Source organism: Leptodactylus fuscus, chromosome 7, assembly GCF_031893055.1.
Source record: "Leptodactylus fuscus isolate aLepFus1 chromosome 7, aLepFus1.hap2, whole genome shotgun sequence".
Taxonomy (NCBI): Eukaryota; Metazoa; Chordata; class Amphibia; order Anura; family Leptodactylidae; genus Leptodactylus; species Leptodactylus fuscus.
In genome coordinates, this window is record NC_134271.1 from 12,470,846 (window position 1) to 12,488,344 (window position 17,499).

At 45.0% G+C, this 17,499-nt stretch overlaps 1 protein-coding gene across 1 annotated transcript; it reads left to right on the plus strand.

Moving 5' to 3' along the window:
- Positions 1-651: 651 nt before the first annotated feature.
- On the plus strand, positions 652-16,404 carry LOC142212928 (catalase-like). The gene is made up of 13 exons (XM_075281059.1): positions 652-778; positions 2,753-2,924; positions 3,621-3,731; positions 4,462-4,592; positions 4,892-4,996; positions 6,039-6,164; positions 6,534-6,725; positions 11,497-11,649; positions 13,045-13,186; positions 14,640-14,770; positions 14,883-14,990; positions 15,369-15,455; positions 16,102-16,404. Exons 1-13 carry the CDS (start codon positions 746-748, stop codon positions 16,144-16,146), a joined length of 1,536 nt encoding a protein of 511 aa, XP_075137160.1. The 5' UTR covers positions 652-745; the 3' UTR covers positions 16,147-16,404.
- Positions 16,405-17,499: the final 1,095 nt, after the last annotated feature.

Consider the following 17,499-nt stretch of genomic DNA (forward strand, 5'->3'; position numbering starts at 1 on the left):
CGTTCATCTCTATGGCTCCATACACACACATTGTGTATTTTTACAGGCCTGGGGCAAAACCCAGGACAGGTCCTATTCTTATGGGCTCACTGGAATGGGGCCTGGATACGCGGACATCACACGGATGTCATCCATCTGCCACCCATGCCATGGCTGGCTATGGTCGTGCTAATGTAGCCTAAGACGAAGGCCACATACTGCAAGTACATGGTGGATAACCTACTGTGCAATACACTGCAAGTGGTTGTACCAAAGTGCCAGTATATAGAATCCAAAATGATATTTGACATGAGGGCATCTGGACGAAGATCTTCAGATAACCGTACTTGTCATGAATGCAGATGTAGCAGAGCTGACTTTATCATGTCTGTGGGTCTTGAAGAAAACATGGCAAGTTTCTTGCATATAAGCCCAGACAGCTCTGCTACATCCAGGGGATCCTGCCTATGGGGCGCAATGTACTATGAGGGTATGTCATCTCTTCTGTCTTACTTTTGCATCTTAAAGGCATTTTGCAGTCTCATCCTGACCTAGGGCTTGTGCAAGGATGCTTCTGCACACAGGAGGAAGATTGCAACATATTTTTGGCAGTAACAGTCCAGTCAAGAAGTGAGGAGGGAGGGGAAATAACAACAGATAGGGCGGCGAAGGGCCAGATAAAGGGACGGCAACAAACACTCCAGGGGACACTCAAACAGGCGAGTGCCAAGATCTGAGAATCCGACTGCAACCCAAGACCCTGATCATGGAACAATCCAAGCAGGACACCACAAGACCAGTAAGAGTCCTGGACCTCAGAGGGGACCTGCAGGGAAGGGTATTTATGTAAGAGGCAGATTCGGGAGGAATGCCATAGACACATGATACCAAGGAGTGCCAATGGGTGCGACTTGTGGGACATAGGGGGGGATAATGGACATACTCCAACCTGTGGCTATCCAGATGTTGTATAACTACTACTCCCACCATGTCCTAAGTGCTGCAGGCTATCTGGCCAGGCTGGGAGTTATAGTTATGTAACAACCGGAGAGCCACAGGTTGCAGGTCACTGACTAAGAGCAGGCGGCGAATGTTTTTGGAAAGTGTCCTAGCCATTGTATCCTCGTGGCCCTCTATATATACTTCTCCAGGTATTGTGGGACTACAATGCCCAGCATGCTGTGGGTTCTAGTGTAGGGCTGAGGCCACATGTTGCAGCATGTTGGTTTAGTTCCAGCAGAGGGAATTAATTTTTAAAAAATTTCACCCAAATATTGCCAGAAATATTTTTGTTTCAAATTTTTTTTTCAAAAATGCAGTGTACTGTCTTTTACCTGTGTGAATGATGTGTTTGCCCCTAGGCTAATCTAGGAGGGGCAGGAGACAAAAATACAAACATACCTTTTTGCAGCATTTTTTTTTTGCTGTGTTTCGCCTTACAACGCCTGAAGAGCAATAGGCTGCAGACCATTGGTGCAGGGGCGTCTTGTGAAGCTCCTGGCCCCTCATTGCAAAATCTATAACAGAGCCCGCACTCAGCATGTGCTATCTATAATGCTGGTGTCTTCATATACTATAGAGAGGCCTTTGGGCCGCCTCAAGCTTCTGGGCCTGGTAGTGATTGTTACCTCTGCACCCCCTATAGCTATGCCCTTGTATTGGAAGGGATAATATATGGTACTGCAGGGGTTAATATTCTAAGGCTTGTACTGGGCGTGTTATGGGTAAACAATAAAGCCTATTATTTCACTAGAGTAAATACCTGAGGCGATGTGTAGGATTGGGGGGGGGGGGGGGGTGTAATCCGACTGGGTCATTAAGATATTATTGGGGTCATCGGTGGAGCATCAGCAATACAATGCAGATATACTGGGACTTGTAGTTCTACAGACCTTTCCATGGCTACATGGCGTTGTTTTCCGAGTTTGATCAGATCGAGGATTATACCAAGACAAAGGTAATGGGTGAGGTTTGGCCGAGATCCAGAAATGTTACCGTGCCAAGCAAATACATGGCACAGAACAAAGGGTGAGCAGAGAACATGGCGTGCCCCTGACCAAATATTAGAACGGGTAAAGGAATAAGTCGTAGTGTCTGCAACCTTCCCATATACTTTGTATTCAATGCAGCAATTTTGGAGATCCCTGCTTGCTGTCAGTGAATGGATCTGTGAATGGCGGTACATTTTGCAGATTATTTTTATACTAGCTATAACCCGCAACTTCGTCCGCTGTCCCCTCACCTTTGCACAATCCACCTGCAGCGCGGCCCGTGGCCCCCCACGGCTCTTTCCTTGCGGCCAGCGCGGTCACCTCCCCCAGCGCCATGGGCCGGGAGCCCACGGCCCCGCTGCTGCACCTCCGGCCCTCCCCTTTCCCTCCACCTGCGCCCCTGGCTATGGGCTGCTGTGCTGGCTCCCTATCCCGCCCACACACCGCCATGCATCCAATAGGAGTGGCGTCTAACTACCTGCGCTGACGTCATGCCCGGCCCGACAGTGGACAAGGCGACAACTTTGAAGGGTCGCGGTGGTGTTTTGGGGTGAGTGAGACACTTTTAAAGTAGCCTATTACCACTTCCTGCCCAATATGTGTGTGTGTGTGAAATTTCTAGGTAATCCATTCAGCCGTTCGAGTGTGATTGAAACAAACATCCAAACACACAAACCCACAAACATCCAAACACACAAACTTAATATTAATAGGATGAATTATTATTTCATTATCTACTGATATCAGAATTTCACCCCTCTCTATAATGTTCTTGTCTCCAGGATTCTTCTGTCCTCACCACCGGGGCAGGTGTTCCTACCGGGGACAAGCTTAATATCTTAACTATGGGCCCCCGGGGGCCACTGCTGCTCCAGGACATATTATTTCTCGATGAGATGGCTCATTTTGACCGAGAAAGGATCCCTGAGAGAGTAGTACATGCTAAAGGAGCAGGTAAGTAAAATGGCTGCAGAGGACACGTGTGTTCATTTTACATGTATGTACATTGAATTTCCAGGGCCATATAGATTTCCATTTCTTGTCTTCAGGCTCTTTGTAAATGTCACAAATCTCCTCATTTACTGAAACATCCACCTATCATAAAAACATATATTCAAGACAGTGAAGAGAGAAGGGGAGAGGAGGGAGATGGTGCGGAAAGGAGAGGGAATGAGAGGGAGGGAGAGGAGGGGTATGGAGAAGACATGAGGAGGAGGGGAATTGAGAAGAGGGTAAGGGAAGAGACAGGAAGGAGATGGAAGAGAGAGGAGGCGGGTATAGAAGAGGGGATGGAGAGGAGGTGGAATACATGAGAGAGGAGGGGAGAGGAGGGAAATGCAGCTGCAGCTTCTGTTTATCTCTGTAAATGAGACTGAATTCTATTTCCCATGATTAAGTTTTAAGGTGTGGAAATCTGTTATAACAGGCTGGTTGAGAGTCTGGGATTGCTGGTACTTCTAGTTCCTCCAAATGCACAATGGCAGGATAATGCCATAGATCCCTTAGATGTCCGACCAAGACAAAGGGACATACAATGTATGCTACTACTATGATACCACTACTTCTCTAAGGATCCAGACTCAGACTTGGGTTTGTAGTAGTGGACGTGTCCTAATTCTCACTACTTTGTGTTCTTTCTTCTTACTGCAGGAGCTTTTGGATATTTTGAAGTCACCCATGACATCACCCAGTACACCAAAGCCAAAGTGTTTGAGGCCATTGGGAAGAAAACAGATATCGGGGTCAGGTTTTCTACTGTTGGTAAGGTTGGATTACAATGACCTTGGGGTCAATCCCATTCTGTCTACTGTACAATATTTTTGCCCTACTGTGCAAAAAAATGGCAAAAACTTCCCTCCTAGAACCTGCAGTTTAAAGGATCTCAACATCTTTTCCATATGTCCTATTAATGTGGCTCTGTCAATTCTCCTATCTGAGACCAGCATGTGATAGAGGAAGAGAGCCTGAGTTCGGGGATATATAGTTTTCTAGGGTTTATTCAGTATTTTCATTAAAAAAAAAAAACTTAAATGCTGTAAGGACTCCTACAAAAAGACTGTGAGTCCTGCTTGCCCCGCCCACACACTGTGATTGGCTGCACTATCTGTATACAAACTGGAGAACTGCCAATCGCTGTGTGTGGGCGGGGTTAGAACTCACAGGCTTTCTCATGGCATCATACATGGAAATACTGAATTAAATTATAGAAAACTATATATCTCCGGACTCAGCATCTTCCCCTCTAACATATGCTGACATCAGGGAGGGACCTGGAAAAGTCACTTTAAGGCATATAGAATGAATAAATGGGGTCCTTTACATTATTAACCTTTTATTACCCATTTCCTGCTGCGAGCCAATACTAGTTAATTGATGGGGTGCTTGAGCTGAAGAGGGCACTGTATAAGGGGGACAACCCCATGTGAATTTGATTTTATGATCCTATTCCTCCTTCATAATCCAAACGCCCTGTTCTTTTTGCACCCAAAAGCTGGAGAAGCCGGATCTGCTGACACTGTCCGTGACCCACGAGGATTTGCAATCAAGTTCTACACAGATGAAGGAATTTGGGACCTGGCTGGTAACAACACCCCAATATTCTTCATCCGGGATCCCATTTTGGTAAATTAAACCTGTTATTATATGTTCTTGACTACTAAGCAATTGAATGGGGCTTAGCTGCAATACCAGATACAACCTATGGCAGCCTGAAAAAAAGCCGCCCCCTTGCTTTACATCTTATAAAACCCCCAAATAATAGAACACTCCTGGGAAAACTGATTCGTGGTTTTATGCTTACTGCAGGCTCTGCGGGGGCGGTGCTTGAGAGCCATGTCCAGCCCCCTCAGATCTGCACAGAGCATCTACTCTACTGAAATGAAACAGTGTCTTGGTATAAACTAATAATGTGTTCTGTGCAGTTTCCATCCTTCATACACAGTCAGAAAAGGAACCCACAGTCGCATCTGAAGGACCCTGACATGGTTTGGGATTTCTGGAGCCTGCGGCCAGAGTCACTGCATCAGGTAAGTGTTTCTTTCTTTTTTCTAATATCCAGATAAGTGTAGAAAAAAAAGTGGTGGGGTTTGTGTCTGGCTTTCACTTTTTTTCAGGTTTTTTAAAATGGCGCAAAGTACTATTAAATTTTATTTTGTTAAGTTTGTCCTCTCCATTTTTGATAGGTAACACAGCTTTAAGTAATTCTGAGTTAATACAGGGGGTGAAGGGTTGTCCCTCATTCAGATTCACCTGCCAGAGTAGAGAGAGGCTACAAACTTTTACACCTTTACTCTGGAGGTCATTGATTGTGTAATACTTCTTCTATCCTGCGGAGGCACTGCAGGAGAATGACACACTTGCTGCTGAACTTTACACCAGATGATTGCAGAGGGTCCCGACATTGCGACTCCCTATTATCAGTCTATTTTCAGAGAACTCTTCTAATGAAGGATATCACCCAAATCTAAGACAATGTCTTTGCCGGTATCCGTTATAGTTTTACAGATGTGAGTGTGAACTGAGCCTTGTAATAGTGTGCTTCCTGCTACACTAAGAACAACACGCCATAGTTTATCCTTAAATGACATCAGGATGGCCGGTTGCCACATGTCACACCCGGCCTGAGCTTATCTTTTACTCCAGAGACCTGATACCTTGATGTTGAGTGTCCAGCCCCGCTTGTAGCCCCAACCACCATCGCCTCTTATAGCCATCGAATCCATAACAAAGCTCACAGATATACAGTATTACTAATGTACAACCAACTCTTACGTGGTCACATACAGCTCCTATGCATCTCTATGTGTCTGTGTGGTTACAGACTACAAATGCACCCTGGGTAGTCTGATCCTGCAGTCACAGTTGCCAAAATTTGCTTTTTAGCCCTGTGGCAGGAATCCCCTCAATCTGGTCAGAGTGAAAGGATTTACATAGGACTATAGGATCAGACACAAAGAAAGTGAACATTTTTGCCGAGTTTTTTTTTTAATAAACGTAACCTATGGACGCATCTGTTAAGAATTTTCTTTTATTCCTATCACTTGTTCCTGCTTCTTTCTCCTTACTAAGGTGACATTTCTGTTCACGGATCGCGGCATTCCCGATGGATACAGGTTCATGAATGGATACGGATCTCACACCTTCAAACTTGTCAATGCCAAAGGAGAAGCCGTATACTGCAAATTCCACTATAAGGTGGGTATCCTGTATATATCAGGGACCGCAATCTCGGCCGGATTTCTGAGGCTTTCCAGTTCCATGACAAACAGGGTGATGGTCCAAATTTCCTGGCACCATACTTCTGTCCTGATAATAGACTGGCACTACAAATCTTAAAGGGGTCCTCCAAAATTTTCAGAATGGGTTAAAATAATAAAATAAGTCATACTTACTTGTCGATTCCCGCTGCTCCGGTTCCAACACCCCCAATCCTTCATCTATTTCTGTACTCCCTGCTGCAAAACAAATTCACTCCCTGGTTAATCTTCATTGGTTCCCATTTATTGCAGCGATAAGGTGTCTCATAGGTTAAAATATGGGGTAAAAATGTTTTCTTACCTGCAGTCTAATCAAGGCATCAAGAATCTGTCAGTAGAAGACGCAGACCGGCTGGTGGTCCAAGACCCCGATTATGCAATCCGGGACCTATTCCAGGCCATTGCTAAGAAGGACTTCCCATCGTGGACCATGTACATCCAGGTCATGACATTCAAGCAGGCCGAGACTTGTCCATTCAATCCATTCGACCTCACCAAGGTACGTGATGCTGGTTCCTCCAATCTGGTCCTGAGTTACATCCTGTATTATACTCCAGAGCTGCGCCCACTATTCTGCTAGTACAGTCACTGTGTACATACATTACATTACTTATCCTGTACTATACTCCAGAGCTGCACTCACTATTCTGCTGGTGCAGTCACTGTGTACATACATTACATTACTTATCCTGTATTATACTCCAGAGCTGCGCTCACTATTCTGCTGGTGCAGTCACTGTGTACATACATTACATTACTTATCCTGTATTATACTCCAGAGCTGCGCTCACTATTCTGCTGGTGCAGTCACTGTGTACATACATTACATTACTTATCCTGTATTATACTCCAGAGCTGCACTCACTATTCTGCTGGTGCAGTCACTGTGTACATACATTACATTACTTATCCTGTATTATACTCCAGAGCTGCGCTCACTATTCTGCTGGTGCAGTCACTGTGTACATACATTACATTACTTATCCTGTACTGATCCTGAGTTACATCCTGTATTATACTCCAGAGCTGCACTCACTATTCTGCTGGTACAGTCACTGTGTACATACATTACATTACTTATCCTGTATTATACTCCAGAGCTGCGCTCACTATTCTGCTGGTGCAGTCACTGTGCACATACATTACATTACTTATCCTGTACTGATCCTGAGTTACATCCTGTATTATACTCCAGAGCTGCGCTCACTATTCTGATGGCACACTCACTGTGTACATACATTACATTACTTATCCTGTATTATACTCCAGAGCTGCGCTCACTATTCTGCTGGTGCAGTCACTGTGTACATACATTACATTACTTATCCTGTATTATACTCCAGAGCTGCGCTCACTATTCTGCTGGTGCAGTCACTGTGTACATACATTACATTACTTATCCTGTATTATACTCCAGAGCTGCACTCACTATTCTGCTGCTACAGTCACTGTGTACATACATTACATTACTTATCCTGTATTATACTCCAGAGCTGCGCTCACTATTCTGCTGGTACAGTCACTGTGTACATACATTACATTACTTATCCTGTATTATACTCCAGAGCTGCGCTCACTATTCTGCTGGTACAGTCACTGTGTACATACATTACATTACTTATCCTGTATAAACTCCAGAGCTGCGCTCACTATTCTGCTGGTACAGTCACTGTGTACATACATTACATTACTTATCCTGTATTACACTCCAGAGCTGCGCTCACTATTCTGCTGCTACAGTCACTGTGTATATACATTACATTACTTATCCTGTACTGATCCTGAGTTACATCCTGTATTATACTCCAGAGCTGCGCTCACTATTCTGCTGGTACAGTCACTGTGTACATACATTACATTACTTATCCTGTACTGATCCTGAGTATTATACTCTCAGTGGCATTTACAAAGGTGCTTTAGTGCTAAAATCTCCTAGCTGGTGCTGACCATGGGGTTGGCGCTGTCTTAACCATTAGGATTAATAATGACATTTTAATAATAACAGCCTGTTCCTTCTTATAGGAGTTCAGGTTTAAGTGAATGTTATTAAAAATGCATGTTGACTGTTTCCATTGACTCAGTAGAATTGTATTGACAGCTCTGGAGTGTAATACAGACTATATCTCGGTCTAGGATAGGATATAATGGATTTGCTCTACTATTTATGTAGATGGTCTATGTATATATGGACATGTCCTTTAAGTATTTGCAGATTTGAGCGATTCTAAGAACCTGAGTCATTATAATAATATTAATGAGGATTATAATCTAATAAGTATCATAATTATTATTATTAATCTTCAGGCACCTAATGCAGGGATCAGTGTTTTATAACATCTAAGGCAGCACAGATTATGTAACGCGGCGTATAATCTCCTGGTTGTGCAGTCAGACTGTGTGAATGTAATTACAGATTAGTAACATGACCCGTATTATAAACTGCTGGTAGGTGCACAGTATATAAGGGAGGGGAACGTGCTACTGTACAAAGTAACATGGCAGACCGGACTATTCTAGGAATGTGAAGGGCCTACTGGGGTTGATGGCGCCCATTACAGTCATGCGGGGCCCACCATGGCTTAGCTGCCCATAGGATGAGGTCCAATGAATTTTATCAGTGGTCCCCTATATGAAATCTTAGAGAATTCTGGGAGTTGTAGTTTTGTATAGATTGGAGACCGCTGCATTACATAGATGGCCGAGCGCTGAAGTCTCGGGGAACATCAGCCTGATATACTTACTAGACTCCTTAATGTCAAGTGGGTGGTGTTAGGTAGGAGTCGGCAAGGGGGAGTGCCACCAAACTCCAGTCAGAGGTGTACAGTATCAGAGCCTTGAGTCACACCCCCTTGCCTGTTCCTTTTCCTGTTTCATCACCCACTTGGCATGAGGGAGTCTAGTTATCATATCCGCCATCAAAACTAATTGTACCAATTGCTCAGGAACGTTTGGGGCTAAAGAAGAAATCTCAAATATGCCGAAATCAGTAAAGCAGGGTGGAGGGTCACATTCATGTGAACTTGTTAATAGGTTCCTGGTAATTCAGGGCTTCCAAGTACAACCTTAGTGACATTAGTAAACCAGACTGCACAGATGTGAACACGTCTCTCCCCGATGTGTCAGTCCTTTCATAATTGGTAATTAGATTCGGTCGTGGTAGTTCAGATCCTACAGATATTGGAGTGTTATGTATGACACTGATGGGGTTATTGACTTGTAGTTTTTCTGGTTATGAAACCTCCAGTCATGGTCGGCAGCCAACACGCGGTGTCTGGGATCGGCCTGTTATTGATCCAAGTAAAGGGTTTATATTAAATTTTAATCCGCAATAATCTGAACCATGCAAGGATTTAATGATTTCGCCATCGGGGTCAGATGTACTTCACTTATTAGTACTATGCCATGTGCCAGGGGTGGGGCTCTGATTTCTAATAAGTGCCCTACTTTGCATATGGGATGTCAAGCTCCGCCTCCCCGTCCAATCGCATACTTCCATAGTGCCCTGTTTGTGTGCCACACAGTAATTATCCAAAAACTTTGGCAATGTCCCTTTAGTGGCCCCCACACAATTTAGTACCCTGACACGGTAAAATGTCCCATTAGTGCTCCCACAATTTAATGCCCCATAGTATAATGCTCCAATAGTGCCCCCACAGTATAATGATCCCTTAGTGCCCCCCACATTAAAATTCCCATAAAGTATAATACCCCCTTAGTGTCCCTCAAATGATTTAAGTCTCCCATACTGTCCGTCACACCAATAATGCCCCCTTAGTGCCCTCACACAGTATAATGCTCCATTGGTTCCTCCACTAAGTATAATTCTCTCTGAGTGCCCAGTGCGCCTGTATAAAACCCCCTTAGTGCCCCTTCACCCCATATAATTCACGCTTAATGACCTCACACAGTATAATGCTCCATTAGTACCGTCATACAGTATAGTGCCCTCTGAATGCTCTTTACACCAGGTTAATGCCCCCTTAATTCCCAGTCGCACAGTATAATTTCCCCCTTAGTTCCCTCACACTATATTATCTCCTTAGTGCCCATCATTATAATGCTACCCTGTAGCCTTCACACAGTATAATGCCCCCTTAGTGCCCTCACACAGTACAATGCCCCCTTAGTGCCCTCACACAGTATTATGCCCCCTTAGTGCCCTCACACAGTACAATGCCCCCTTAGTGCCTCCACACAGTATTATGCCCCCTTACTGCCCTCACACAGTACAATGCCCCCTTAGTTCCCTCACACAGTACAATGCCCCCTTAGTGCCCTCACACAGTATAATGCCCCCTTAGTGCCCTCACACAGTACAATGCCCCCTTAGTGCCCTCACAAAGTATAGAGTCCCATTAGTGCCCACCACACAGTATAAAGTCCCCTTAGTGTTCCCACACACTATATTACCTCCTTAGTGCCCATCATTATAATGCTACCCTGTAGCCTTCACACAGTACAATGCCCCCTTAGTGCCTCCACACAGTATTATGCCCCCTTAGTGCCCTCACACAGTACAATGCCCCCTTAGTGCCCTCACACAGTATAATGCCCCATTAGTGCCCTCACACAGTATAATGCCCCCTTAGTGCCCTCACACAGTACAATGCCCCCTTAGTGCCCTCACACAGTACAATGCCCCCTTAGTGCCTCCAGACAGTATTATGCCCCCTTAGTGCCCTCACACAGTACAATGCCCCCGTAGTGCCCTCACACAGTATAATGCCCCATTAGTGCCCTCACACAGTATAATGCCCCCTTAGTGCCCTCACACAGTATAATGCCCCCTTAGTGCCCTCACACAGTATAATTCCCCCTTAGTGCCATCACACAGTATAATGCCCCCTTAGTGCCCTCACACAGTATAATGCCCCCTTAGTGCCCTCACACAGTACAATGCCCCCTTAGTGCCCTCACACAGTATAATGCCCCCTTAGTGCCCTCACACAGTATAATGCCCCCTTAGTGCCCTCACACAGTATAATGCCCCCTTAGTGCCCTCACACAGTATAATGCCCCCTTAGTGCCCTCACACAGTATAATGCCCATTTAGTGCCCTCACACAGTAATATGCCCACTTAGTGGCTCGCACACTGCCTGTTCCTGGAATAAAACAGACATTTTTTCTGAATTTTTGCAACCTCTTAAATCAAAGACAATCTTACATAAACTAGATCATGTCCTGTTGGGTCTTTACGTGAAAAATGGAAGTCTAGAACGATGCGCAGATTTAGGATTCACCATATTGTGTTGGTCTCTGTCTTCCTCAGGTCTGGCCTCATAAGGATTACCCCCTCATCCCTGTGGGTAAGCTGGTGCTCAACAGGAACCCTGAAAATTACTTTGCAGAAATAGAGCAGATCGCATTTGACCCCAGCAACATGCCCCCTGGGATTGAGCCCAGCCCCGATAAAATGCTGCAGGTGAGACAAGTGGCTGCGATTGCGAAGGGTGCAAATGTCATATGTGATCATGTGGAGCCACCTAGTGGTTGTGGGGTGCAAATGTCATATGTGATCATGTGGAGCCATCTCGTGGTTGTGTGGGGCACTGCAGCGTGTCAAGGGACACCTCTATCCATATAACATGTGATTATAGCAGCGACATAATCCTTTACCCTGCTAGGGTTAGGGGGATACTGACCCTCCATAGGGAGAGGCCACCATTTAGGTGTGTGGAGTCTTATTAAGCCATTAGCACTCTACTGTGCAAGGGAACATGGGAAGAATATGCAAATCTGTCTTCCATGATCTAATTAGGAAGTCAGTGCCTCATTACATCATGGAAGACAGACTTGCACATCCTCAGGGAGCGCCCTCCATTGGACTGCATGACTGAGGCACTGACTTCCTAATTAGATCATGGAAGACAGATTTGCATATTCTTCCCATTTACCCAGCTAGTGATAGTGTGATATCGCCATCTAGTGTCAGAGCACGTAATTACATTACCATTATCACACATTACCATACCCTTCACTTATGAGCAGATAGGATTGACACCTTCCTGCTATTTGCCGTACTACTATGTTGCCGGGTTGTCAGAGACTGTAACACACAGCGGGCACCCTCCTGCAACCGCCACATTTAACCCATTAGATGCTGCAGAGAAATAAAAAAGTTAAGATTTTTTGAGAACGTGGCAATGAAAAAGTGAAACGATTGCTGCATCCTTGAAGGGATTGTCTGGATGATTTTTTTTTTTTTAAAAAAAAAGAGAAACAAAAGTCATAGGCACCTCGCCGGTCTCCCAATGCTGCCGTTCTGCCCCTTTCCAGGTCCCTACACTATGATGCTGCCCCCTTGCTTACAGGAAGACTAGTTGCATATGTGTATTGTACAGGTATATGTAAAATTCTACCGCCCCCGCAGGTCACTTCTAAGTGACATACTGGTGGGAGATTTGGACAGCGATAGACATAATGGGAACATAACACTGGTGGGTGTATTTTGGGGACAGGCTCCTAATAATACCATACCTGGTGGCTAGGGTTGAGCGATTGGTATCAGTATGTCTTTTTTTGGAATATGGGATGGAAATCCATGCAAACACAAGGAGAACATATAAACTCCTTGCAGATGGTTTTTTGCCCTTAGCGGGATTTGAACACCAGGGCTGCAAGGCTGCAGTGCTAACCACTGAGCCACCGTGTAGCCCCCATTGATCGAGCAAATTTCATGATCGGGATCGTCTGGAAAATGATCGAAAATCGGATTTTAAAAACGATCCTGAAATCTCAAGATCGGCTCAACCCTACTGGTGGCATAAAACGAATCCTTGACGTGACTCTGACCATATTGTATGTCTATATCTTACAGGGACGCCTCTTCTCCTACCCGGATACTCACAGACATCGTCTTGGTGCCAACTACTTACATTTACCAGTCAACTGCCCCCGGAGGGCTGCCCACGTCTCCAACTATCAGCAGGATGGGCCGATGTGCATCTTCAGTGCTCCAAGTAAGGGGGTGGCGGCCATAGTGATGGCCCTACAAATATGGGACACAGGTCTCATTTTCATTGAGTGGGGGATATATATATATATAGTACATGGGACGCATGGACTTTGGCTACTTATGGGGTACTGGTTTTGTACTAGGGCTTAGAAACTTTAAAGTATGCTCTCAGCAATGAGACATTATCAAAATAACAGGACACCCCATTATCAGGCATGTGCAATGGGGTGCAATAGATAAGAAGGGATGATATTAAACCATTGCAATACCTGATCTGACCACATGGTGCGCTGCTGTGAACTTATCCAACACCAAATCGTTCAGAGGTTTCCAACACAATACTCTAAACGCCACCTAGAGGTAGAAATACATATAGCGGGCTTTTATACTTTCTGCTTTCAAAAGCATTAATTACCCCCAATCTCCCACTGAGATTCACTGGCCCCCCCAAAAAATAACACCCTATAAGATGTAATTTCCCCTAACATGTCTGCTTCAATAAATACTTGTATTCCCCTTGAAATAAAAATTTATGCACTGTTCCTCTGTTATTCCTCCTGGAAATGTATGACAAATGGCTGTTACCAGTTTGGGGTGTGTCCCCACATCGTGTGGTACTGTCCGGTCAGAGCTGCCAGGGCCAGATTGTGCCCCTTTAATCAGGCAGATGGGGATTTGTAAAACTTGTAGGAGGAATAACAGAGGAACGTCAGAACAAGGCTTATGGGGTTACTAGAGTGTATTGCAGCCATACAGAGACTTGCCTTCAGTCAGATATTCTATACGCTGCCCCTCACCCCTAGCTTATGCCCCTCTATAACTTCGGCCTGTTCTCTTCTAAGCCCCCCCACCCCTTGTGTTGCCTTCTGTCCTCATTTTTCGTGTTGTGTGACAGTCAGCAGATTTCCCCTATTCTTTGACTACATAAGAGCGCCAGTCATACAGGTCACATGCCGCGCTCCCTCTGATGTTACCGTGATAAACCTTCAGCAATATCCTGTGCCTGAGCCGTCTGAACCCGGTCATGGGCTAGAACACAAGATTTTTAACCCTTCCAGCCACAACCAATTTCTGTTCAAAATCCCAAACTTTTTTTTATTTTTTTATTTTTCCATTATTATCGGGGCTTGTTTTTTATGGGACAGATTGTACTTCCTAATGGCACCACTTAATATTCCATACAACCAGGAAACATTTTGACTTTCGTTCCCATTGTGGCGTTCGCCGTACAATAGAAATACATTCAGATTTGATAGATGATATCGCTCATACCATAGATTGCGCTACTATAGTATTGCAGTCTATGGTAAAATTGCCGTTCCTATTAGGTCCTGCACCAAGCAGAGCTCAATAGTAACGTGCAGGCCTAGAAAACTTGCAGGCCTACCTATACATTTGTAGCCCTCTCCACCTACCCTGATGACTTACCTCTCCACTGTTTCCACCTTATCCTCTAGGTACTGCCCCAAATTATTACCCCAACAGCTTCAGTTCACCCCAGCACCATCACAAGTACAATGAGAAAGCTTTCTCCACCTCTGGCGACATTGCCCGCCATGATAGCAGCAATGATGACAACGTGTCTCAGGTGAGGGGGAAGGTTGATGAACCACCAGCCATATATATGTAAAATTACATTGAGTGGAGGATTAGGGGAACGTGATGACATCATCAGTGACATCATCAATGCTCGATTTCAGGTGAGAACTTTCTACAGGCAGACGTTGAGCGAAGCCGAACGTCAGAAACTGTGTGAAAATATCGCCCTGCACTTGAAGGACGCTCAGATCTTCATCCAAGAAAGAGCCGTAAGTGACCATGACAGGACTTAAAGGGGATTTCTATATTGGATGATATATGATGTAAGCGGCTGCTGTACATGTGCAGTTACGTCTATGGGAGCTCTGTAACAGCGGAGAATACATTTGTGGATAATTTTGCAATCCCATTGAAGTGTATAGAGAGATTCATGTATGCAGTGCTTAGCTGAGCTCCCTCTAGTGGTGGCTGCAAGACGTGTAATATCTAAGTGTCAAATTGTCTCTATAGGTCTGTATTGGTACGGTACTGACAAAATTTAAAGGAGAGGTTTGGGAGCAGCATATCTGCGGTCATCCCTCCTCTCAGATGACTGCAGATGGAAATCCTATATAAAAATCTTAAATTATCTTATTTTTTTGATTAAGGTTAAAAATTTCCGAGATGTGGACCCGGACTATGGTGCCCGTATCCAAACTCTGCTGGACAAGCACAACAAGGGCTGTGGAAAGAAGGTAACAGCCAGTGAAATCATAGGACTGTATTCCAATGTAATAACTGGGTGAAAAACCTCTAAAAATCTTAAAGGGATTGTCAGATTTAGAAAACCCATTTTATACAGTCTTAGAGAATTCTGACTTATTAAAAGGGATCCTCAATGCAGGATTTTTATCTGCTCGCTGGTTATAAAGAGTGTCCCTCGCTCTGGAGGACCGGTACTGTCCTACATTATACACACAGCCTATTGATGTGTATGGACATAGTGTAATACCTCATTCCTCCAGTGGTGGTGCTGCAGGGAAACTCAACACTTACTACCAGGTTTCCACGCAGATTACAGCTGGTCATTGGGCGTCTTAGGAGGTGGACACTTTGTGTTCATCTTATTGTCAAGGGACTGTGTGATGCCTTATTTGTCCTGTGGGAGCGCTGTTGGCAACTTGAACCTGCTTATTTCAAGCAGGAAACCTAGTGAACATCTTTCAGTTAGGAGACCCATCTAAGAAGCAATTGTTCCAAGTGGAGACCGCAGTTGTGAGCCCTCTTGTGGGACAGCAAAAATTTATTTTGCTATCTCCTCCACCCCCTTCAGTGCCCAAACCACCCCACACCCCTAAGGGGTTAATGACCGTACACTAAAGCTGTTGTTTTTCTCCCCAGGAACCGCTGCACTGTTACACCCGAATCAGTCCCTGTAGGAAATAGGGACCATGACGAAGATCTCAGGACGAAAATCCCCGACAAACTTAACCCCTGCTGCACCAAAGGAAATATTTCATGCTATTGAACCAAAGATCACGTCATCGGCTCCTGTAGAACTACAAGTCCCAGTCTGCCCAGCAGCCTCAGCTTGATCTACCGGATTTAGACAAAAGGATTACTTTCTGTTTTACTCTGATGGAAAATCTTACGACATTTATTATCCCGATATCTATATATGACGTCTGTTGTATCAGGTCTGGAATAAAATTAGAGATGTAGCAGAGTTGAGCTTGTCATCCAACTGTTCCATAAGAGGAAATGTGAATATACCGGCTGTAGGTGACACGGCGCTCCCTATGTGTGGCTCTATATGCACGAGAGGCAGGATACCACCGACTCAAGGGCGCCGCCCTAGGCACTGGCCCTGACAATACACACACCATCCTCAGCATTATATAGTGAATGAGGCTTCATACACACAGCCGTAGTCATGTGCGGGTCTGTAAAAAGCTAAATGGACATCCATCGAGACGCAAAAACGGACAGGAATAGGACCGGCCCTATTGTTTGTGGCTCCGTCCAACAGACCCCATACGGATCTGGCCATAGAAATGAATGGGTCCGTGTGCTATCTCCTATTACCGATCCGTAATAACCTAGAAACTAGACTTCATGCTGTATGTACTGAGCCTGTATACTGTATACTTACTCTCATAACATTTGCCTCCATCATCCACTAGGGGGAGCTCAACGCACAAGAGTTTTTTTACAGTTCCCAATAGTATACAGTACATCCATACAGAGTGTATGTAGTGCAGAGATATAGGTACCAAGCTGAAGTACGTGTGTGGATATACTGTATACAGTTGTAACATGTAACAGCGGCACACGGTAATGACATGCCATGCCCCATGTGACTGCTGTGGCCCAAGCACAGGCCCCAGGAGGCCAGAAGACAACTGAAGAGGACCACAATGGAGGGCCAGACAAGGGAGCCCGGGAGAGGTGAGTGGACGTGACTATCTGAAAAGTAACTGGTGGGCGAACCTGGCGAAAATTCCCAACACAAAGTGCGAACCCAAGAATTAGACGCCGGGTTGTTAAATAATATTTATTTGGTTTTTGCATAAAAATAGAATTGACAACTTTCTATTCACATTTTTACATACAATCATTTACACTTCGCCTATATGAAGCAGGAGTAGCAGATCTCCGTCCCCTTCTCTCCAATTTCTTGCAAACTGGACCCTAAAGAGGAGGAGCCTGCACATATTTGCATTAAAATGGGTGTTTCCACATTTTGGGAGCGCTGCTGAATGGAACAGGGGTCCTTACTACCACCGTGAGAATGGAGGG

What these genes read in the sequence shown, in the direction of transcription:
- LOC142212928 (XM_075281059.1), top strand. Translation starts at nt 746, where the DNA reads ATGGAACAATCCAAGCAGGACACCACAAGACCA. An exon ending in ATCCATTCGACCTCACCAAG is followed by an intron (nt 6,726 to 11,496) that starts GTACGTGATGCT and finishes TGTCTTCCTCAG; the next exon opens with GTCTGGCCTCATAAGGATTA. An exon ending in ACAAGGGCTGTGGAAAGAAG is followed by an intron (nt 15,456 to 16,101) that starts GTAACAGCCAGT and finishes TTTTCTCCCCAG; the next exon opens with GAACCGCTGCACTGTTACAC.